Source organism: Cupressus sempervirens, chromosome 1, assembly GCF_028749045.1.
Source record: "Cupressus sempervirens isolate cs-2001-9-10 chromosome 1, ASM2874904v1, whole genome shotgun sequence".
Lineage (NCBI taxonomy): Eukaryota > Viridiplantae > Streptophyta > Pinopsida > Cupressales > Cupressaceae > Cupressus > Cupressus sempervirens.
Window position 1 is genome coordinate 94,441,477 of NC_143118.1, and position 24,001 is coordinate 94,465,477.

Consider the following 24,001-nt stretch of genomic DNA (forward strand, 5'->3'; position numbering starts at 1 on the left):
TCGAAGTTACCACTTGATCCCAATACGGGCTTCATAAAACATTGAAGGAAATATCATTGCGGATCCAAAATCTTGCAATTGCCACTTTTGCCTTCTCATGCATCTCTTTGTTCCATGTAGTGCCTAGCAAGACGGGTTGAGCACAACGAGTGTTACATGGAATGAAAAGTCTGATAAAGACCCACCCACACTTCCCAATCCTTGTATTTGAGGCCCAATAGAAGAATGAGCCTCTCCACCTGTTTGTGATCTTGCAGAACTAAAAGTCCCCATTGGGGTTTCTATGGCCTTTGAATATCCTCTTTTTTGCTACCTTATTTTGTGCAATTTTTTGAAGGCTTGTCAAAGCCTCTCTTGTAGCCTGTTCCGGACATTTATCACACGGTGTAATGTCATTGCATGGAATCTCTGCAAGATGTTATTTCAGTCGATTTATGCCTGAAGTCATATGCTTAATGCAATAGGGACATTGGAGTTGTCCTTTTTTTGCTCGTGGGATCCCATGTTTCCATAAAGGGTCCTTCACTCTGCCACCAGCCATTTCGTATAGCTACCAACTGGCACTGCAAGTCTGCAAACCAAAAGATAAAGAATTATTAGATACACAGAGATCAGAGATTATAAATTAAAATTTAATTGCAATTAGTATAGTTTATAACAGCAACAGACTTACTGTTACATGTTACTGTTTTTAATATTTATAAATTATTATAGTAAATAAATAGATTTAATATAATACATAATTTAACAGACTGTTACTGATTATTAAAAATTTAGCTGTAACAGATGTTAAAAAAAGTTAACAGTATTAGACTGTTTTATTTACTGTTACATGTTATAAATTATTGAAAATATGAAATCATTTCAGAAAAAAATGTTATACAGCTATAGGTCGCTATAGTCTATGATGTTGTACATTTCAACATCATCATTTATCACATATGGTGCTAGAAGAACTTTAGAACTACTGTTATTTTTGGTTGAATTGAATATATATATTTTTTAGATTCTATGATATATGCAGACTAAAACTTATTAGATAAATGATGATAAGTTTTGAATATATCTCGAGAATGATAAACTCAATTTTCAACTATATATTTAGCACATTATTTTGGGTTCAATTCAATATATATTTTTAAAGATATGGTAGCACATCTGATCAAACTCATCTCTCCCAATCTATGATGAAATTGCAAAGTTGTGAAATGATTATAATGATTATAATATATGATGAAATGCAGGGCTTAAAATTGCATGAATACAACTTGTAGTGACCTAGAGTTGTAAAACGAAAAATGCAAAAAAAGAAATCAGAAAAAAATGACAAAAAATGGATCCCAACCTATACAGAAGACTGTGGTCTGGTTTTTGAGTCCTGGCCGTCTGTCTGTGTTGTGGTTTTTGAGTTCTGTTTGGTGTGGCATTGTGAGTCCTGTCTGGCGTGGCTTTGTTTTTCCTCACTGTGGCATCTTTCTTAACCTGCAGCACCTGACCTGACTTTCCTCACCTGTGATGGTGTCTGATATAAAAGTTAAAAAGTTAAAACTTTTAAACCTAACTTCTGTTTTCCTGTTGACCATGTAGTTGACAATAGAAGTAGTCAGTATTTTGTTTGTTGTGCGATATCAACCAAAAGAAACCGCAGCAATATTTTGCAAATATTGGTGCCGATATATGTTCTATTTATTTAGTCTGCATATTGAACTCGCGATTTTAGCGATATATCTCTGAGTTTTTCAACTACACCCTCCACTGCTGATCCTTTGAAAGAGATAAGCTACTTCTAATTTTGAAGATAAATCTGCAGCATTAGAAGTTCATGATCAGACCACAGCATTATCATCAAAACCATCGCTGCCCAAAACACTCAGTGTCACACTGACCTGGCTGTGAAAAATTATGAAGATTTGTACTCTGAAACTTTGCCATGGTGGAAAGGATCCCTTCCACTTACAACTGGACACTTGCCATATGGCCACTTGCTAAAGCACCAAACATCAAGAAACGTCCCTAGGATCCCAACCAAACCCCATACAGTACAGACGTGACACAAACAACCAGCAAGCCAACATAGAACTGGAACAACAATAAATAGAGCCCATCATTGAAAAAGAGAAGCTCAAATGTGTTGGCTACTTCCCTAATCAATACTAATGTTTATCACCACCTAAGATCACCAGAAAAAGCTGTATCCCATCAACTTTTAAACACAATTATATTCCACAAAAATATCCTTGAGCAAGCTAGCACAGTGCAGAAGGAAAGGGCCCAAAAACATCATGAAGGCTTTTAGTTTTATAAAAGAAGTTCAAAATCATTTGATAAAAGAATTTCAAGGCTCTCTCATAAACTTTGTTTGGTTGGGGACAAGTGCCAAAAAAGGCATTTGGTCTATTTAACATTGGCAAAAAATCAGCAACTTATTACCATCCCCAAAATAATGATCAAACAAACTATCCTTTAAATTCTTACAAATGGTTAGTGTTTATTCCAAAACACCTAGAAACTTCCAATTTGAGCAATTAGAAGTATTTAATTCAAGAATGACATTAACTAAATCCCTTCCACAGGAAGATCCTGACAACCCACAGACCTGTTGAGAGGAATGCTTTCTGTCACAGTTTGCAGCATGGTTGGTCATGGGAGAGAGAAAAGAAGAGTCTCCCAATGACAAAGAAGTTAAGAACCCCAGCTTCTCTCTAAGCACAACAGCAGCCCAGGCCAAAGCTGAGCCCCCCAAGAAGCTCCATCGAAATTCAGCTTGAGAAATCCCTCAGCCAAAGGCTCCCATCGAAGTCAAAATTCACTTGTTACTTGAGTCCTCAACCTGATATTTGCGGGGTGTGTTTTATTTCCATGGTGTATGATTAATGAGTGGGATCAAAATTCTAATCATGATCACTAAAAACACTCATGAATTCCAGAAGACCATGTCCTATTGGACTAATTTTTTCCTCATAGGGCTAAGAACAGTGAATTTTATTTCAGATTGAGTCGCTTAAAAAATCCCCACAAAATTCTTTTTGGCTGGCTATTCTTTATTTACTCTATAACTCCCTATTTACTTTCATCAAACCTACATTTGACAATCTGTCTTATATAAATAGTTAAATATTCTTTGTATTTTCCCAACTATCTGGGGTAGTTAACATTGATAATAGGATTTTTGAAACAACTAAACTGTAGTGTTTTATAGTTATTAATAGCAACCTTTTTTAGCATTACCAGTTTATTTTTCCTATTATTTTTAATTTTGAAGTCTTAAAAGTCCTCATTGCCTTTCTGCTATATACATTTAAGCATTACATATAATTCTGTGGTATTTTTCGTCTTACTTGTGTAGGATATCCAGGAAATAATTTGAAGTTCGAGGACCGAATTGCTGGTCTACTCACAGCTTTTAAGGAACTTGGTTTACCCCCAAGCATCACAAATCTTTTCCATGTGATGGGTGGAGAATGCAACTATTTGCTGAGAGTGAATGACAATTATCGCCTGGAGTTTGTACAAGACAAGCTTTGGCAATCAGAAGACATGTTACATTGGAAAGAACAAGACATACAAAAGCTTCTTGATGATGCTCAATGTGCACTGAAGTCCGCTTCTGCGAGGCTACACTTACCAGTAGAAATTGTGAGAAAGCCTCGAGCAGTGGGAGCCATTCCCAAGGAACCCACTATATATGAGGTAGGAGATGAACTTTGTGCCAATCAGGGTTTCTGTTTACTTCCATTAAGATGTTCAACATAGAAAAATTAGTATTGTTAATATTATAGATCAAAACACTTGTTATGCACTTTTAGTTGTATTTATGATTGGAATTGATTGTTTACAAATTTATCTCTGTGGGCTATTAAGCCTATGGTACTCCATTTACAACACCTTCCTTTATTAACATTTTTTATATACTATATCCTATGCTACATTGTCTACTTGCTGGGTCACATGATAATTTTCTTGCATTAGCTACTTTCTTGCCACATTTCATAAATTTCCTTGCTAAAATATACTTGACTCAATTTGGTGAACATTTTGTAGATAAAATATAATGTGGTTTTAAATTTTATTCAGCATATTACATTTCAGGTACTTGAAGAGATGGCCTTAACTGTTCAGATGCAGCTGGTGGATGCTGACTTGCCATTTTGTGCTTTTAATGGAGGCGTTGGTGAGTAACTTGCAGTACATTGAAATACCATTGTAACCCTATTCAATCTGAGGGAGATTTTTTTCTTGTCACATTTTTTTAATATCTGCCCAAATTTCACTTAACTTCCTTTTTTTGTGTTTCTGCAGATGTATTTGTGGACATTGGTATGTGACCTGCTTTCTATTTCTACTTTGTTTTGGGCATGTGCTCATCTGTGGTTGGTGGATGCATGTCTATGATTGATATCTTTTTAATAGGTTGCTTTTAGACTGACATGATTATGTAGAAGGCTCCTGCTCACACATTGTGTTAATTCCTAATTTGCTAGGGAATAAGTCTGTTGGATTAGGAGCGCTAATGAGCTATCTTCATAAAAGGCCTTATGAGACTTTGCATATTGGTGATCGCTTTACTGTCAGTGGGAATGACTCAGCAACAAGATCAAAGTGTTCAATCCTGTAAGCTTTTGCACAACTTAAATTTATATGGAAAGAACAATTTTTGAAGTGCAATGGAAAAGGAATTTGAATGCCTTGAAAATAAAGTGAATAGGATATTAAAAAAGGAAGGCAATCTGCAGTATGGGTGTGAATTGTTTTATTAAGAAATGTTCTTCCCTTTTTTGAACACAAACAGAAGACTTAGGCTCCCACACATTGTTTTATAATGAGTTGCCAGATTGGAATTAGGTATTGCTATGTGTATGCGAGTACACAGAATTTTTTTTTTGGCAGCTAAATATGTCCGTCCAATAACATGTAAAAATCATAAATGTTAAACTAAGTTGCTGAATTGTGGGACTTTTCCAGGTGATTCTGTGTACGAAATGTACCAGAATTGTATTCCAAAACGAATTTCCTGTAGGTACATATTTAGGATTTCTATATTTAGATGCCAAAATGTCTAGTGATTCTGGTTTGATCTTTTTGATATTTTAAAGACCTAGACTACTGATTAGCGAACTCTTAACTTATTTATCATGAGATTCTGGCTTGATCTTTTTGATACAAAAACCTGAATTTAAAAATTAAATTAGAATGACATGTTTCGAAATTTGAAATTTGTAATGGTTTTGTTTAGCATATGTATCGGTGTAAAGATCAAAGATAAAGAGAAAATTTATTAATGTCCAACACGTGACCTTCTATATGACATTCTGAACTTAATTGTATTTTTTAGCCGTATCCACGTTCACACCCACACCCACACCTATGCTGTTTACTCGACCTCTTTTGTTCGAGACGACACATTTAACACCACTGACATTATTAGGGTTGGTGATTACGACACCTATTCCTACCTTTAGACAGATCCTAAGTCTTGTGAGTATGGCACCAACAATAGTTGCACGAGTGATAGCCTCTGCACAATCACAGGCTTAGGAGGGGTTGATTGAGGAGTTAGGGAGGTTGTTGACCTTTGTCCAAGGGGGATGTGTCCAGGCATTCCGAGAGTGCTATGAGTCTTAGGGATATATATACTTCGATATAAGTTTATTTATATCACACACACACACACACACACACACACACACATATATATATATCTCTTACATATACGTATATGTAAATGTTTATATATATCTACAAAAGTATTGTCCCACAGGTTTATTTGAGTGAAGATACCAGGCATCAACACTCCCTCTTAGCTAGGAAGGATAAACACAAGATATAATATTACCTCAATGTAATATTACAAATGACAATTTTGTTAATATCTTTGATCAGAAGATACCCCCATTTAGATATCATCTCATGATATCAAGAGTAATGGCCTCTTGAATGTCAAGTCACATGACATTCACCAAGTACTCTTTGAGTAATGGCCTCCTGAACCTCAAGTTGCAAGATATTCACCAAGTACTATGAGTAATGGCCGCTTGAACATCAAGTTGCATGATATTCACCAAGTACTTTGAGTAATGGCCTCCTGAACATCAATTTGCATAACATTCACCAAGTACTCAAAATATTCAAAAGATATGCGCACACACATTCTCAATAATGCCTACCTTATGAACGACCATGGTCTGTCTAAGGAACTTAATCTACCATGCAAGTTATCATCTGTCGTGATCTACTTAGACACCATAAGGTGTTCATCACAATAGAAGGCCATGGTTTGTTAAGGAACTTAATCCACCATGCAAGTTTTTATCTTTCATAATCTGCTTAGACACCATAAGATGTCCATTACAATAAAAGGTTAAGTAATTGGACGATCGTCACCTTCCAATAACTTTTACAAGTGATAATCATTTGGAAGCTGTCACTTCCTCATAATGTATATAGGGGGTAGGCCCATCAAAATCATGCAGTCACACTAATGGATTTTAAAAATCCCTCCGAATATCAATCTTGTGAGCTCCTCATCCAATGTTGCCTCAGATGAAGTGTCAGACTCCCTTCGAATCAGATATCAACCTTCCTGTTCCTGTAAGAACATACTTGGAGAGAAAGGAAAAGATCAAGGCAACTAGCTCTTATAGTATGTGTAGAAATAAAAATAAATAAGAGAGACTAATATAATACTCAATGATAATAAATGATTATGCATAATGATATAAAATCATTCCAATATAATATAGATAAATATCTAAGTTAAATATATACTTTGTACATATAAGCATATATTCCATCTTCTATATAAATACTTTAATCTATATATTTTAACATATTATTTCCTAATTAATGCCACATATAATAATCTAAGGTGACTAATTTCCCCACTCTATATTCACTTATATTTATATTAATTTACTAATAATCATAACATTAAAAAACCATAACCATAATAACAAAATAAAAATAACCTACCTTACTAGGCGGGTCCCTTTCGTACCCACGACCTACTTTCTTACTTACCTTTTATGTTGGCGTCGATAGTGCACCCCTTACTCGTGATCACTATCTCCATGTGGTCAATGTTTCCTTATTGTTAATCCAACTTCCTACAATTGCTTATACTAATTGACTTGATTATTGACCTAACTCCCATCCAATCAATCCTGCCACTTGTCACCAATTTCCATGCCTGTATAGCTGACCTTGGGTTTCGCTAATGAGGTAAAAGTGTTATGTCTGAGATAAATTATTTTTGTTTTATATGATCAATACCTTAATATTATTGATGACTCGAAGGTTTCTTCAGTTCATAGTAGTAAACTCCATCAACCCCTATGTATTTTCATTAACGGCGATTGATTCTGCGACAGGTCCAAGTTTTGTCAAAGATAACAGGTTTCCTACAAACTGTAGAATTTTACCCATTAGACGACTATTGGGCAACCATAAATTCTTTGTCAGATTCCAAGGAGAAAATGGATTGTTTGCCAACTTTAACTCCACAAGGCTGCTCATATTCATTAGGAAGCTCGGAATAGTTCCCTCTAGAAAATTGCAACACAAGTCTAGAATCTCAAACCTTCAAGGTTTGCCAAACCCTGAAAGAATTGAACTGGTGAAGTTGTTATAGGACAAGTCCAAATATTTCAAATCAAACAGATCTGATATAAATCAGGTAGGTCTCCAACAAAGAGATTTTGTGATAAACCCAAATGTTCAAGTCTCTGGCACATGGAAAGGTTAGGAGACAACTTCCCCCAATGTTATTATACGCTAGAGATAAATTCGTGAGATGGGACAGTTGACAAACTACACTGGGAAATGACCTAGATAAATTACAACTACTCAGATCAACAACCACTCCACTAGAAGTTTTGACCATTAGACGTATCTAATTCCTTTCCATCAGACTAAGTTTCCTCCTTTCCATAAGATAATTCATATTATTTATTTCCTTTTCTATATGTCTCACGTTCAATCATTTTTCATGCTTCCATGCTAGTATTGCTTTCTTCCTTACATTTGAAGCTTGACTCTGATACCATGTTGAGTTATTAGGATTGTTGCAAATGTATTAGCATTGCTATTTTGGTATGTGTTTTCCAAAGGCAACAAACCTTTGGATTTATATTAAAAATAAGCTAAGAAGAGACATGTTCCTTCATGGAACATGTCTATTTGTTATTAGGTAATTAATATAATAATAAATTTAATAATATATATAATTTCCATGAATCATTATTATATTAATTTCTCGCATAATAATACTCAGATATATATATGTATCTCATATAAAATAAATAAATAAATAAATAAATAAATAAATAAATATATGCATATATATGTATATGTATATATTGTTAGCATGAATGTTGATGATATTCTTATGGTGCAATATCCTAGCATGATCGTGTGTTGCATCCATGACTGTTTGTCATTGATGTCAACATATTGAGAAGATTGACAGAGTAGCAGACAGTGTGAGATCGTATGGTTCGAAGATTGAAGATGAGGTCAAGCGCACTTGAGGACATGTTGCATAGAGTGTCCTAATGATGTGGCTAAGAGCGCATGTAGAAAGTCGAAGACTAGTATCAGTTATTCGCAATTTTTAGAAGACAGTTTGCAGACAAAGTTCCTGAGAAGTGGTTTTTGGTAATTGGATTGTATCTCCTAATAGGGATAGAATCTAAATGAGCGAAGTTAGATAGAGGTAGAAGACATCCTGATGATGACGTCAACGAGTGCGAGAAGTTCGAGGTTGCACATGTGAAAGATTTGTAAAGACTGTGAGCCAATAGTGTTATGCAATTATGAAAAGTTGTAATGAAGCGTGTATTGTTTTATCTTAATGAAGTTGTAAATTAATTATAATTGGAAAGCCTCAAGGCCAACTCAATGAATTGTTTTGAGGACTTGGTATAAAAGAAGGATTTTTTCCTTGATTGTAAGAAGTATCAAGTGAATTTGTGTGTGTAGATGCGAAGTATAATGCGAGTAAGCAATCTAAGGGATTATTGTGATGTGAGTTTGCAGATCTGGTATTGAGATCTGAGAAGTGTTCGGTGTGGAAGAGGCACTGTAAGAAGACATAGCAAAAGTATGAGTTGCTGAGATCAATTGTATTTTCTATTATTCTGAAAGAAATAATACAAAGGCTAGTTGGATAGTAAGTTCGGTGGTCTTGCCCCTGAAACTGTTTGGACAGTGTGTCCTTCTGCCTTATACAACTCCTAACAGGGTTGGAATCTCCTCTTAGGGATTCAAAGCCTTTTAACAGGGACTGATATGTACTGAATGTATTACATTAGCTCCAAACAGTATCTATCTTCTTACAATGAGCTTATATATTAGTACATCATTTTGTGGGTACCATCCCCACTGGGGTTTTCCCTTTGATCAAGGGTTTTCTTAGTTAACATATCTGGTGTTATTGTGTATGTATATCTTTTTATGGTTTGTGTTTATATTGATCACATGTTTGAGAATTAATAAGGTTAATAAAAGTTGTATTGATCAGATAACTGATTCACCCCCCTATCTTGGTGGACCATACTTTCTAACAATTTGTATCAGAGCATCAAGTTCTCAAAGGGAAAGCTTAACAACTTAAGGAGATCAATGGCGGGTCATTTCAGAAAAGAAAGTCCTAAGTTTGATGGAGTTAACTATGACACTGGAAAGAGAAGATGAAGACGCATCTCCTATGCATGGGTCGAGGATATTGGCTGATATTTAAGAATGTGAAGACCGTGGTTGAAGTAAGTAAACTTGAAGAGTGTATTGAAGTTAAAAGAGATTTGTTCATGTGTAATATGCTTGCCAAAGAAGCACTTTTGTTAGCTCTTCCTGAAAATGAGTACAATCAGGTAAAATCTCTGAGGACATCTAGTGAAATTTGGAAAGCTTTGGAATCTACTTTTGAAGGTGATGAACATGCTAAAAGAGTTAGATTACAAAATTGGATGTCTATTTGAAGAAGCTAAAATTATGGAAAGTGAATTTGTAAGAAGCTATATTGGCAGAATATTGGAAATTGTTGTAAGAATCAAGGCTTGTGAAGGAACTAAAGAAGAAGATGAGATCATATTGAAAATCTTGAAAACTTTGACACCACCATTCAAGCAGACAATGTAGATGATTGGGCAAGTAATACCTTGTACAGAGAAGTTCTCTAGAGAGACTCTTCTTGGAAGATTGGAAGCAACATAAATAAGTTTGAAATGGTCTGGAGATTTGCCTAGAGTGGAGACTGCCTTTAGCACACTGAGTGTTCGACCTACTCTATCTAGGAGTGCAAGCACCAATGGAGATTATGCTAGCAGCAGTAGTTCAAGATTTGAGGAAGATAGAATATTGAAGAAGGAATTGCCCTGCTTGTAAGAAGAGAACCGGATGGTAAGAAAATCTTTAAATGTTGGACTTGTGATGAATTTGGTCATTATTCTTCTACATATCCTAAAAGAGTGAAGTACAAAAATAATTTCAAGTCTGGAAAGCCTAGAGAATGTTTGTATGCAAATGATGATGATGAGCTGAATGAAAGAGTCTAGAGTGAAAGTGACGATGAGTTAGGATTTGTTGCTATAAAAGAAGAAAGTCTTGAACAAGAAGATAGAGAAGAAAAAGCCTTAAGAGTCACAAGTTGAGAAGAAAACTGATTGGATCATACAACATCATATGACTGGTGATATGAATAAATTTGTTCAGTTCAATAGTTGTGATGGAGGAATTGTTAGAGTTGGGAACAATGCAACTTGTCATATTAAGGGAATAGGATATATTACTTTTGATGGTAGAACTAACACAGATGATGTTTATTTTGTTGATGGACTGAACCATAGTCTTCTAAGTGTTGTACAATTGGTTGACATGGGATATCAATTACAATTAATAGAAAAGACATGTATCATCAAGGATAAGAATGGTAAGATGATTGGCACTGACACAAGATCCAGAGGTAATGTTTCTTAGCTGAATCCTATAGAGATGACATGCTTCGTTGCTAAAGTTGATAACAATTGGTTGTGGAATAAATGGTTTTGTCATATAAATTTTGATAATATTGTGGAAGCAAGTAGTATATTTGCTGTTAGGGATTTGCCTAAAATTGTAAAGCCTACTAATGTTGCATGCAAGGAATGTGTTATGGCTAAACAAAAGAAAAACTCCTTTCCTAGCAAGAAGTTCACTACAACAACATAGCTGGAGATTGTTCACACAGATTTGAGTGGTCCTACAAAGACAAGAGGATTCTATAGTGAAAGGTACTTTATGATTCTTGTTGATGATTTTACTAAGATGATGTGGGTAGCATTTCTTAAGGAAAAGTTTGAAGCATTTGAGAAGTTTAAAGTGTTGAAGAACAAATTTGAAAATGAATCTGGATTAAAGATTAAGTGTTTCAGATCTGATACAGGTGGAAAGTTTACCTCAAATGAGTTTAATAGTTTTTGTGAAGTGAATGGTATTAAAAGACAACTTTCAACCCCTAAAACACTTGAGCAAAATGGTATAGCTGAGAGAAGAAACAGGTTTGTAATAGAAACAACAAGAGCTATGATGTTTCAAAGTGATGTATCAAAGACATTCTGGAGAGAAGCAGTTAATACAACAATATATACAATGAACAAAGTGCAGATTAAAAAAAGTAAAAACAAGACTCCTTATGAATTATGGTTTGGACATTCACCATCAGTGAAGTATTTCAGAATTTTTGGAAGCAAATGTTATATCAAGAGAGATGATGATATTGGTAAGTTTGATTCAAGAAGCGACGAAGGTATGTTCCCTGGTTATTCATTAAAAAGAAAAGCTTATAGATGTTTTAATTAGAGGACTAAGACTATTGTTGAGAGCGCAAATGTGAAAATGGATGAAAAAATTGGAATTCGAGAAAGAATACTTGATTACGATTTTGTTGAAAAACTAATTATAAGGCCAGCCAAGAAAATATTGAACTATTTTTTGAAATTAGCAATGATTTGCAAAATGAGATTCAAGTTGTGGAATAGAGAGAGGAACCAAGATCTAAACCTAGAGCAGAAGTAAGAGTTGAGACAGTGACACCAAATAAGAATTTGATAAAGAATTGCCTTGCTTATTAGATTATTGGAAGCAAAGACAGAGGAGTTATGATAAGAAACAGAGTACATGAAGAGTTATGTTTGATTTTTGAAGTAGAACTGAAAAGTGCAGATGAAGCTAGCAAAGATGACTTTTGGATTCAAGCTGTGAGTGTAATGTCCCCACTATTTGAGTTAGAATGGGACACCTAATAATAGTAAAGATCACAATAAATCTACTTAGATATTTCATATTTTAACATTCGAATATTGTCCACCAAATTGCCTTGGATTATATTATGGCATTATATGGAATGCCCTCCACTAGGTTATACCTGGATCAAATTATGACATTCGTAATGAATGCCCTTCACTAGGTTATATCTAGATCAAAAATTATGACATTCGTAATGAATGCCCTCCACCAGATTATACCAGGATCAATTTATGACATTTGTAATGAATGCCCTCCACCAAGTTACACTTGGATCATTCTCCACCAAGAATTATACTTGGATCGTACTTGGACATTCAAGACAAATGTCCTCCAAGATTAGTCTTGAATAAAAGTGTTATATTTTATTTATAATTCACAAATAATAATTGTTTATTACATTAATTAATACCTTTAGTGTTATATATATATATATATATATATATTCTTGATGTCTTAATAGAACTTATATATGTATGTTGCCTTAATAAAGGAAATATATTACCTAAGTTTACCTTTAGTCAGTCAGACACTTCGTTCTATGTAGGCGGTCTTCTCACCTATTTGGCCACTAGTTTGGGGTCTCATTTGCCAAATAATCTGCACTCCATATCTCACATCGATGGTCTTACTTTACCCTTGTGCATTGAATATTGAGATCTCCTGCTAACGTGGTGTCTTGTCACTATCCCTTGTCTCTACCAACAAGTGTGTCCTTATTATCTCCCACGTTGTTTTCTTTTGTTGTGTACTGTCCCACTTGTCTACGTTGTTGTCCTTTCTTGCTTTTATAGTTTGAATGAATTAGTTGCAACCACAAGGTGGTGGACACTTGGAATAAGTCTACTTGTTGATATTTGGTGGTGACGTGAACTCCTTCCTTGTATGGACTCTGGTCGGTATTCCTCGCCACAGATTTTGATACAGTCCTCTTGCACGATGAGATTCGCACGTCCTCCGCTTGTCCTCTGTTTAATCGTGGTGCCCTCCCCCTCATTTATATGAGTGGGTCTTGGGCGACACGTCTTTTCAAAGTGTACGGGGTCCCCTTTGACTTGGCATTATTTTGACCTATTAATATTAATATTTGTTGAATGGTTGTTTGTGTCTATGTTATTTGTATAATGATAATAATGTGTGCAAGGGCTATAGTAATTGTTAATCGATTTAATTTATTTATTTGATCAAGTATCATGATAGTTTATTGAATGGCTTCTTTGTCACTTATAATCATTTGATATGGATAATATCAACCCTTAATTAATTCGTAATACACCTTATATTCTTGACTTAGTCCTTGATATATTATGTTAGGGATTTGAGTGCTAAAATATATATCTTATTAAACATTAATTTGGGCGCATGACAATGAGAGAGGAATTAGATCAGATTGAGAAGTATGAGACATAGGAATTAGTTCCTAGACCTAAGGACAAGAACATTATAGGAACTAAATAAGTTTTCAGAAATAAAATGAGTAAACAAGGAGAGGTTGTGAGAAACAAATGTAGGCTGGTATGCAAAGGATATTCACAGCAAGAAGGTATAGAATTATGAAGAGACATTTGCACCCATTGCCAGAATTGAAGCAGGAAGAATGTTTTTGGCTTATGCAGCTAACAAGAAATTCAAAGTGTATCAGATGGATGTGAAGTTAACATTTCTGAATGGGGAACTTGAAGAAGTCTATTTTGAGCAGTCTGAAGGATTGCCTTTGACAAAAGGAGATATGGTCTGAGAGTTGAAGAAAGCACTGAATGGTTTGAAGAAAGCACCTAGAGTTTGGTATGTAAGGTTGGATAAATATTTGGCAAAATTGGGATTTGCTAAAGGTACTGCAAATAGTAACTTGTAGTTGAAAGTAATAGAGAATGGTTTGCTGATTATTGAAGTATTTGTGGATGATATAATCTTTGGAGAAAATGATGAAGCAAGTGAAGCATCCGCTAATGAGATGAAGAAAGAATTTGAGATGAGCATGATTGGTGAGATGAAGTACTTCTTGGGTTTGCACATTGTGTAGAACAATGAAGGTATTTTCATTTCTCAGACTAAGTATTTGAAAGACTTATCGAAAAGATTTGGTTTAGAGAGTTGTAAGCTTGTTGGTACACCTATGGTAATTGGTCATAAGTTATCTAGCAAAGATGAGACACCTACCGTTGAGCAGAAGAAGTACAGATCTATGATTGGAGGTTTGCAATATTTGACTTATACAATACTAGACATAGCTAATGCAGTTGGCATTGTTGCAAGATCTCAAGCTGATCCTAAGAAAGCACGTTATGTGGCCGTAAATAGGATTTTCACATATTTAAAGGTACACTTGATTTTGGGTTGTGCTATAATAGATCAAATGACTTTACTCTATGTGCATATATTGATGCAGATTGTGCAGGTAGTATGGATGACAGAAAGAGTACTAGTGGTAGAGCATTCTTCTCAGGAGGAAGGTTGGTTTCTTGGCTAAGTAAGAAACAAGATTGTATATCACAAAGCAAAACTAAAGCAGAATATGTAGCAGCAGTGAACAATTGCAATCAGATCATGTGGATGAAACAAATGTTGAAGGATATTGGAGTTGAGTTTACTGAACTTCTTGTCGTACATTGTGATAACACAAGTACAATAAGTATTTCTAAGAATCTTGTATTACATTCACGACGAAGCACATATCTATGATCATGTTTTTAGAGAGAAAGTTGAAAAGAAAGAGATCAGACTGTGTTAGTACAAAGGAGCATATTGCAGAGATTTTTATGAAGCCTGTACCTAAGGATACATTTGAGTATTTGCGAGGCATGCTTGGGGTTATGCCCCTGCCTACTTCAGAATAGATGATGCAGAGATTGCAGCAGTCTTGTGGTACATAGCACTATTGTTTGTCTGGACTGAGTGCTGATGCTTACTTTATGGGGGAGTATCTATAGTTGAGCAGAGTCATGAAGGACTCTTGGTAGTTGGTATAGAATAGTGTCTTTGGACACTTGAGCTGATTGAAGATATTGAATAGCAGATTGGCATAATGATGCCTTTGTCATTGATGTCAATGGGGGAGAGAATGCATGAAAAATATCTACTGAGAATGGGGAGAGAAGTATCTCTTGTGAATAGGGGAGAGTTGTTCATGAGATGGAGAAAATATTGATGGAAGTATATCAATGGAGGAGCAACAACATTGATAAAGAGTTGTTCGTGAGAGATTCAAATTTGATTAATGAAGAGGAATTAAAAAGATGAGAGCAGCAACAACAATAGAGTTGGATTTGGTATTCATGGAAGTTGGATGTTTTTCATCTATGTTGCCATTAATGCCAAAGGGGGAAATTGTTAGCATGAATGTTGATGATATTCCTATGGGGGAGTATATTAGAATTGCTGGAGCATTGGGGAGATTGTTAGCATGATTGAGTGTTGCGCTCATGACTATGTTTGTCATTGATGTCAACATATTGAGAGGATTGACATAGTAGTAGACAGTGTTTGAGACCCTATGGTTCAAAGATTGAGGATAAGGTCAAACATAGTTGAGGACATGTTGGAAAGAGTGTCCTGATGATGTGGTGAAGAGTGCATGCAGAAAGTCGAAGACTGCTAGCAGTTATTTGCGATTTACAGAAGATAGTTTGTAGACAAAGTTCTTGAGAAGTGGTTTCTAGTCATTGGATTATATCTCCTAATAACGATAGAATCTGAATGAGCGAAGTTAGACAAAGGTAGAAGACGTCCTGATGATGACATCAATGAGTGCATGAAGTCCGAGGTTGCATGTATGAAGGATTTGTAAAGACGTGAGCCAATAGTGCTATGTAATTATGAAAAGATGTAATGAAGTGTGTATTGTTTTATCTTAATGAAGTCCTATTGTAATTATAATTGGGAAAGCCTCAAGGCCGACTCAATGAATTGTTTTGAGGACTTGGTATAAAGGAAGGATTGTTTCCTTGATTGTAAGAAGCATTAAGCGGATTTGTGTATGTAGATGCAAAGTATAATGTGAATAAGCAACCTAAGGGATTATTGTGATGTGAGTTTGTGGATTTGGTATTGAGATCTGAGAAGTGTTTGCTGTGGAAGAGGAAGGATAAGAAGACAGAGCAAGAGTATGAGTTGTATTTTCTATTATTCTGATAGTCCACTCTAAGAACCCATGCTTGCAGATGAAACAAAACAAGAACATCGAGACCGTTCACACGATCAACATACTAGAAACATAAAACAAAGCAAATCTTTTTGGTTGATGCAAGATTTCCAGTGAACCCAAGACGCCCCTACATCACTTTGCTTTGGAAACTTTTAAGGGTCAAATTTTAGGTGTACAAAAAAGGTTGGTAATGAGGGTATGGAGCATAACAGGGGTAACGACTTTCTAACAACCGAGCAAGAAATATTTGCATTTTTAAGAGATGTCGTTTGCAAGTTAGGATTCAAAGCATACGATTAAATAGATCTACATGATAATGACGATGAGGTGGCACCTAGCTATCTTCTCCAGTCAGAAAATTCTAGATTCAAGCATACTCAAGCACATTATGCCAAGTGTTCTATTTTCTCATTGGTTGGAAAAATCATTGTAATTTTCTTATGCCCATGAAATTGTGTCTTTATGTAATTAGTTGCAAATTTGGCAAGCCTAATTAGGGTTTTTAGGAAGGAATCTTGACCCTTGATCTTGGATCAATCTTGGCCCTTCATTTGTAATTGAACATTTGTAAAAGGTCAAGGCCTTCTCATTTGTAAAGGGTTGGAAAGTTACATTCATTAGATTAGAGGAGAAACATTAGAATGGGAGATTATATTAGGCTAGCTAAGGGAGAGACTTGATCAAATTGCTTCTATGATGCTATCAAAGTAATTGACAATTCATTGTTGGTTTTGCATGGTGGATTACTTAATGTTGCTTTGAAGTGTTCCATGGTTTCCTCAATCTTTCACTTCACTTAGGTTTCTTTTCATGTTGAAGTAGTTAGTTGAATGAAATTGATTGTGGATGTTTACTTGATTGACTCGACAAATCCAGGCCACTAGCTTCTTCATAATTGTAAGTGTGCCTAGTGTGGTTAGTTGATGATTTAAAGCATATAACATCAATTGATATTCAATCTTTAGTTTGCATCCATTTGAGCGAAGATATTGATGTGAAAACCGTTTGAGTATTCTTTAGAAGCTTGCACTAAGTGGGTGGAGTCATTGATCAAGCTACATCTAGTAGAGTCCAAGTCCATCCATGATTCCTTGCATTCATGGTTTGAAGTAGAAGTAGGAGTTAAGTTTAAGTTGAAGAAGAGGATTGATAAATCAAATTATATTTTCATTGCACAATGTAAAGTGAAATTGTTAGAAGTGCAAGAGTTGATATCCATTGAATGAATAGTGTAAGTCCTTCAAGTTATTACCAACAAATCACATTATTTCATTGAGTAAGTATTCACAATGGTTGGAACCTTGAAGTCAATTTCATGATCTTATTTGCAAGCATTGCATGAGAGATGCCCTTATATCAAAAGAGGATTGAGTGTTTGATGTTCCACTCTAAAACATTGAGTATTTGATTCTACATGTTGTAGTGGAACAAAACCCACATCAACAGGTGCTTGTAAAACAAAATATGTTTTTCTAGAAGTGTCATTTTTAGAGGAAATAAGCCTTTTGTTACATTACGACTATAATAAAGTGAAAAGAAAGAGGCGATTCAACTTCCTCTTTTGCTTGAGAAAGTTGAACAAAGGCTCCAAGCTAGAAAATAAGTTAGGAGAGCTCACCAAGCTTTGATCTTTTAGAAGGGGGGAATAACATTCACCTCATATTGTTCAAAGGTCTACGAGGCATAGACAAGCACCTAAGAAATATGGCTATTCTCTTGATTATTGGAGATTTTATAGTTTCTTTGGACACTTCCATTGATGAACTGAGATATGCAAAATAAGTAGTCATAATAATGATGTTGAGTCTTGGAAGAAGATTTGATAGCTTTTAAAGACAATGATACATGGCACGTTGTACCATCACTTGAAAGATGTTATTGTTTTGAATGTAAATGGACGTTCAAGAAAATGATTGTTTCTGAAAAAAAGTCTTGAGAAATGCAAAGAATGATTGGCAGCAAAAGATTACTCTCACGCGAGGATGTTGATTACAGCAAGATATTTTCTCCTTCTGCTAAAATGACATCCATTAGAGTCTTGCTTTCTATTACAGAAACTTATGATTTAGAGATTGAGTACATGAATGTGAAGCAACTTACCTTCGCGATTCTTCAGAGGAAGATTTTTATACAATGCAGCTAGAGAACTACGTTTTGAAAGGTAAAAAATAATTTCGTTTGTAAATGAAATATTTTTTTGTATGGCCTCAAACAAAGTCCCAAGCTGTTGTTGTCCAAGTTTGATACATATGTGTTGAGTTTGGGTTTTGAGCATTCAAAATCAGTTATCGTGTTTATATTAAACTAATGGTCATTGTTTCTTGGTTATTGGCATAAGTTGAAATGTTGTTCATTGGAAAAGGGAAAGCTTTGATTTTAGAGATTAAATCTCAACTCTTAGCACAATTTTATTATAGAAGATTTTGGTGCTAGAAGACCCATTCTTGGAATAGATATTTGAAGAGACAAATAGAATAAAAAGCTATCACTTGGTTAGAGTAAGAATGTGAGTTCAATATTGTAGAGGTTTAACATACAATATTGGAGAGGTTTAACATACAATATTGGAGAGCATTGTGTTCTCTCTTTTTTATTAGAATGAAGTAATCTTTTTCACAATGTCTTATATTCCCATTCGAGATGGAAGGCATGAGCATTGTATCTTATTAGAGTGCAATTGGAAGTTTAATGTATGGCTGGTATATACAAGACTAGGGTCCAAGCAATGTAAGTTCTTTTCTTGCTATGTCTAATCTTGTTAGAGGTTGTTAGAATGTGGTTAGAAAAGTCTCTAGATATTCGTGGGTTACCTTTTGATTGTTCCATGTTATCATGATAACTTGATAGGAGGCCAACATTCTTTTGATATATGTTGGTTTGTGGATTTAGATTGGGTAGGTGATAGTAGAAGATCCGCCAATGCTTATCTGTTTACTTCATTTGGTGGTGCAATAAGATATATGATTAAGTGATATGTTGTGGATGCATTTTCCACTACAAAGATATATTATATGACAACTCTTATCTCATACTTACTGGTGAGTGTCCTTAGCAATGGGCATTTTTCGGTGTAATTGTTTTGGGTTATATTGACGACAATGCAATGGTCATAGTTTTGTTATAAGCAGCATACTGTTTTACTTATGTGCAATCATTCTTATCTATGAAACAATTTTTAGTGCAACATAATAGAGGTTCTATCGATACCAATTTGTTGTAGAAGCTTTGGTGCTCAACATAATGGGTTGAAGATATACCAAAGTGAAATCTACATTGATTGGAGTTTTCATTGGAATAAGCTTTTGGTTATTGACATAATGCTTTCAATTGGTGTAACTTGTGTGTTCAAAGGAGTGTCTAAAAACATCAACAACAAGGCATGTTTCTTCGATGACGCTCATCCGTATCACCTTAGAACAGTTTGATCGATACAACAATGTTGTGATGGAACTTCTGTAGCATGCAGTGATCGGGGTATCATAATGGTGGTTGAAGGCATTTCCGATAGCATGCACCGCTTTGATGATCTTTGTTGGTGTAGCTTCTCCGATGGACTTAAAGACCTCATTGAAAGATTGATGAGACACACGTGGGAGCCACAAGTTGACAATAGTTGATCCTTCTAAGATGTATTTCAGTGATTGGCTGAATTTTTAGTTCTGTGCTGAGATGGAAGTATACCATGTCTGTTCAAAATTCTTTGTCTGTGACAGTTGATCTACTAGGAACTGAAACAAATCACCACACAAAGGGAATAAGATTTGTTGCAAAATTGGTTCTGAAATGAGATGCAGATGGATGAATAATGAATGGTTGCAGTTAGCTACTTAGAGCTTTTTTGTTGAGTTGATTGTGTAGCAAATAGAGACTGTAAAGCATAAGAGGAGTTAATGAATTTTATGTAAATTTTTTTTACTGTAATACAAGAGGGCTTGACTTTGGTGTGGGGTTTTTTTACCTATAGGGGTTTTCCGAGGATAAATTCTCTGTGTTTACTTTGTTTAAACTTTGTGCAGTCTAATGACTGTAAATGGAATTGAAAATCGTCTTTGAATTTCTTCCCAAGAATTAAATATGCAGGATGGTGTTTCTGCACTTTGCTTTCCTTACAATATTGTCAGCATGTTAGAACCCTACAATTCACCAAGAATATCGAGGTAAATAATAATTTTGTGAGAGATATGGTTAAACATGGTACAATGAAGCCATTTAAGGTAGAGACCTTGATGAATATTGCACATTTATTAACCGAGCTTTCAAGCAAATGTAAGTTTAGATGATGTTTGGAGTTTGTGAGCCTCGTGGGCTCTTGTAATTGGTTCCATGATGGCATGGTTCACGTGGCTCCTCTAAGATATTTGACAAGCGGGAGAATGTTGGGAAATTATGTGTCTTAACCTCATAAGTTTCCTATGGTTTATGTATTTATTATTTAACTTATTCCCATAGTTATCTGACATAACTTACAATGCATGGTGTTAAATAGTCATGCTCCACTAAAGGGTTTATTGGTGCTTTGAAAATTGGTTTATAAGCTGTCAAAAGATGCTCTCTGAGTCGTATATTTTGTGAAGCCTATTTTTAAGGATATTATAATAGATTCCTTGACAACTATAAGGGCTAAAAATAGGGGAAAGTAATTTGACATAAGAATTATCTTTAACAGATTATTTATAATGAATGATGACAAATATGCAGGCGCATCCAGGGGTGTAGGGCAATCCTACATCTCCAAAAAATGTTGATATTTCTATTTTCTGTTATTGTTGGGTGTTTAAAAATGAATGCAAGCATATATAGGTCTCCATGTTCGTTGGAAAGTTCCCAAGAGGATAGAGGAGGTTGAAATTATTTAATATTCGTGGCCAATGTTCACTGGAAATTGTAATTTTCAAGAAATGACATCTTTGTCTATCTTTCATAATCTAAGTTGTTGGTCCTGGTTCAGATTTGGATTTAGGTTCGAGATTTGGGTTTGCGGGTTTTATTAATATTTGTTTAGGGTGGGTTCAGGTTCATTTTGAGTTTGTCCATGTGTGTGTGTGTATATATATATATATATATATATAATTTATTGATATTACTAATATAATACATTTATTATTAATATAATCTATTAATAATAATATGTAAATATAAAATATGAAATATATATTTATTAAAATAGATTAGCATATGTACAAATATAAAATAAGCATTGGAAACACGACTTCACTTAACCTATATTGATTTTAAATCAAAATCACAAAATATGTTAACATGTGTAATAACTATAGTTTACATTAAAGAAATATGAAACATACAAATATTAATCATATAGCCCTATCATTGTTAGGAGTAGATCTCATTTAATCTTATCAACCTAGCTAACAAGGCTTGAGCTAAAGGAAAGCAAGGGTTGCCTAATGGCAGACAATATTTAGTGTTTGTTTGAAAGGTAGTGCAACAAGCCAATTTTTTTTATAAAAATAATAAGGGAGTAAACTTAATCAAATGGTGAAATTTTCTAGTCAGGTCAACAAGAATAGGTGAAATTTTCCAATCGTGGTAGAAAAAATAGGCGAAAAATTTCAAAATTCTCAACAGAAGGCAGAATAGGCTTCAAAAACACCAAGAATTTGTTAGGATTCTTTTCATACGAACCTTTAGGCAAACTAAAGAATTTGATTTTTGACTATAGGCGAATCGAATAAAGATCTAGATCCGAGATAAACCCAAGTCTTAGTCTATAATGCTAAAATCACAAAAAAAAATGTTCTTGATGTGGGAACAGTCACACACCCATATTTACATAAAAAATGGGAAAAAACTACCTTTTTAGGCAATCGCTTTGGAAAATTGAAAAGACACCTTTTTGGGTGCCCTTTTGGGGAAGAAGTTGAAAGGTAATCTATCAGCTATGTATTGCTTTACTTCGTAGCCTCATGTCGTTCATAAAGATGGGGAGTGAGATTTTCACAAATCATGAGAATACTATCAACGAGAGGCTTAGGTTAGTTGTTTAATCATATAGAGTTGATCCAAAGTTGAGTGGATCATTCAAAGTGCAACAATGATTCAAAGTTGAGAGGAATTATCCTTTATTTGAGAGTTGAGTTGTACTTTTCCTTGCAAGATTGGTAAAGCCCACGAGGCTAAGCATTGTAATTTTAGAGTATTTGTTTTTCAGAATATTGAAGTAATAGAAAATCGATTATATCTACCATGCAATTTCTATGCAAATTTGTTTGTTATACTACACATGAATCTTGGTGGGGTAATGCTCATATAGTGTAAAAGAGCATGTGTTTTGGGTGTGCTAGGGGGTTTCCTGCACAATACAGGGTAAGAGTTAGAAACTATTTCTGTAGGTTTTCACATGTGAGAGGTGAGAGAATTTGTGCCACCACTTTTAGGAGCCTTTTTTTGGGACTGGATGACCATTTTTGGCAACTAGTTTAGCCTATGGTATTAGAACTTGGTATATAATACCATTTTTGGTATCTTGTCTTGTTTTTACTCATTTAGTGAGGTTGCTGGGTAGTAGTTTATTAAGTTTGAGTTTGTAGGTACATAAATGCTACCATAATGTTGCGAAGTTACTCTTTGAAGATTGTTGAGATGATGCTCTTGCAAAGACTTGCATAATGCATTGATAATATCAAATTTATAATATATTGTGTACATTTTGGAGCTTGGAATTTCCTCACAAAAAGCATTTTTCAATGTAAATCTCTATGTTATAGTTTCTTGATTATTTTAATTTTCTGTGTTCTCTGCCTGCTTTAGTAAGTTAGATCAGGTTTGAAGTATTCACATAATCTTACCCTTAAGATTAGTGTTTCCCCATAAGACTTGCCAGGTCACTTTTTGAAGATTATTGAGATGATACTCTTTTGAAGATTTGCATTGCAAGTATACTGTAATTCTTAACAAAATGTATAATATATCGTTAAGGTCATGGAGTGAGGTTTTCCTCATGAAAAAGTTTTCTCCACATAAATTTATGGTTTCATGATTATTTTAATTTTCTGTGTTTCTCTGCTTACTTTAATATATTAGATCAGATTTGAAGTTATTTACATAATCTTCCCCTTATGATTGGCGTAGGAATTGTATTCCCCATAAGACCATTGCTAGGTTACTCTTTGAAGATTGTTGAGATCACACTCTTGTGAAGACTTGGATTGCAATTGTGTTGTAATTCTCTATCAAATTTATATTATGTTGTCTTGAATTTGGAGAGTGGGGTTTTACTCACAAAAAATGTTTTCTTCACATAAATCTCTATCTTAAATGAAGTGGGGTACATATTCAAAACAAAGAGAAGTGATCCAACATGTGTGACAATCCCAAAGATAATTGTCCCCTATCAACAATATTCCAACCTTGCAGAAGCCCATTTGGCTAGACAATCTGCTAATGTTTATATTAATTTTCTGTGCTTTTCTACTTTAGTAAGTTAGATTAGATTTGAAGTTATTCACATAATCTTTGCCTTAAGATTAGTGTAGGAGGTGTATTCCCCATAAGACTTCTGTGAGGTTATTCTTGGAAGATTGTTGAGAAGACATCTTACCCTTAAGATTAGTGTATGGAGTG

At 34.6% G+C, this 24,001-nt stretch overlaps 1 protein-coding gene across 2 annotated transcripts in view; it reads left to right on the plus strand.

Annotated features, from left to right (window-relative positions):
- LOC149576388 (IMP-specific 5'-nucleotidase 1-like) overlaps nucleotides 1-24,001 on the plus strand; it is a 70,389-nt gene that overhangs the window by 44,845 nt on the left and 1,543 nt on the right. The window contains exons 4-7 of one of the 2 annotated variants that reach the window (XM_089817128.1): nucleotides 3,347-3,690; nucleotides 4,075-4,171; nucleotides 4,300-4,317; nucleotides 4,482-4,611. In XM_089817128.1, coding sequence (XP_089673254.1) covers nucleotides 3,347-3,690; nucleotides 4,075-4,171; nucleotides 4,300-4,317; nucleotides 4,482-4,611 — 589 coding nt within the window. The remainder of the gene's footprint in view (nucleotides 1-3,346; nucleotides 3,691-4,074; nucleotides 4,172-4,299; nucleotides 4,318-4,481; nucleotides 4,612-24,001) is intronic. The other variant, XM_089817130.1, reaches the window with a different exon arrangement.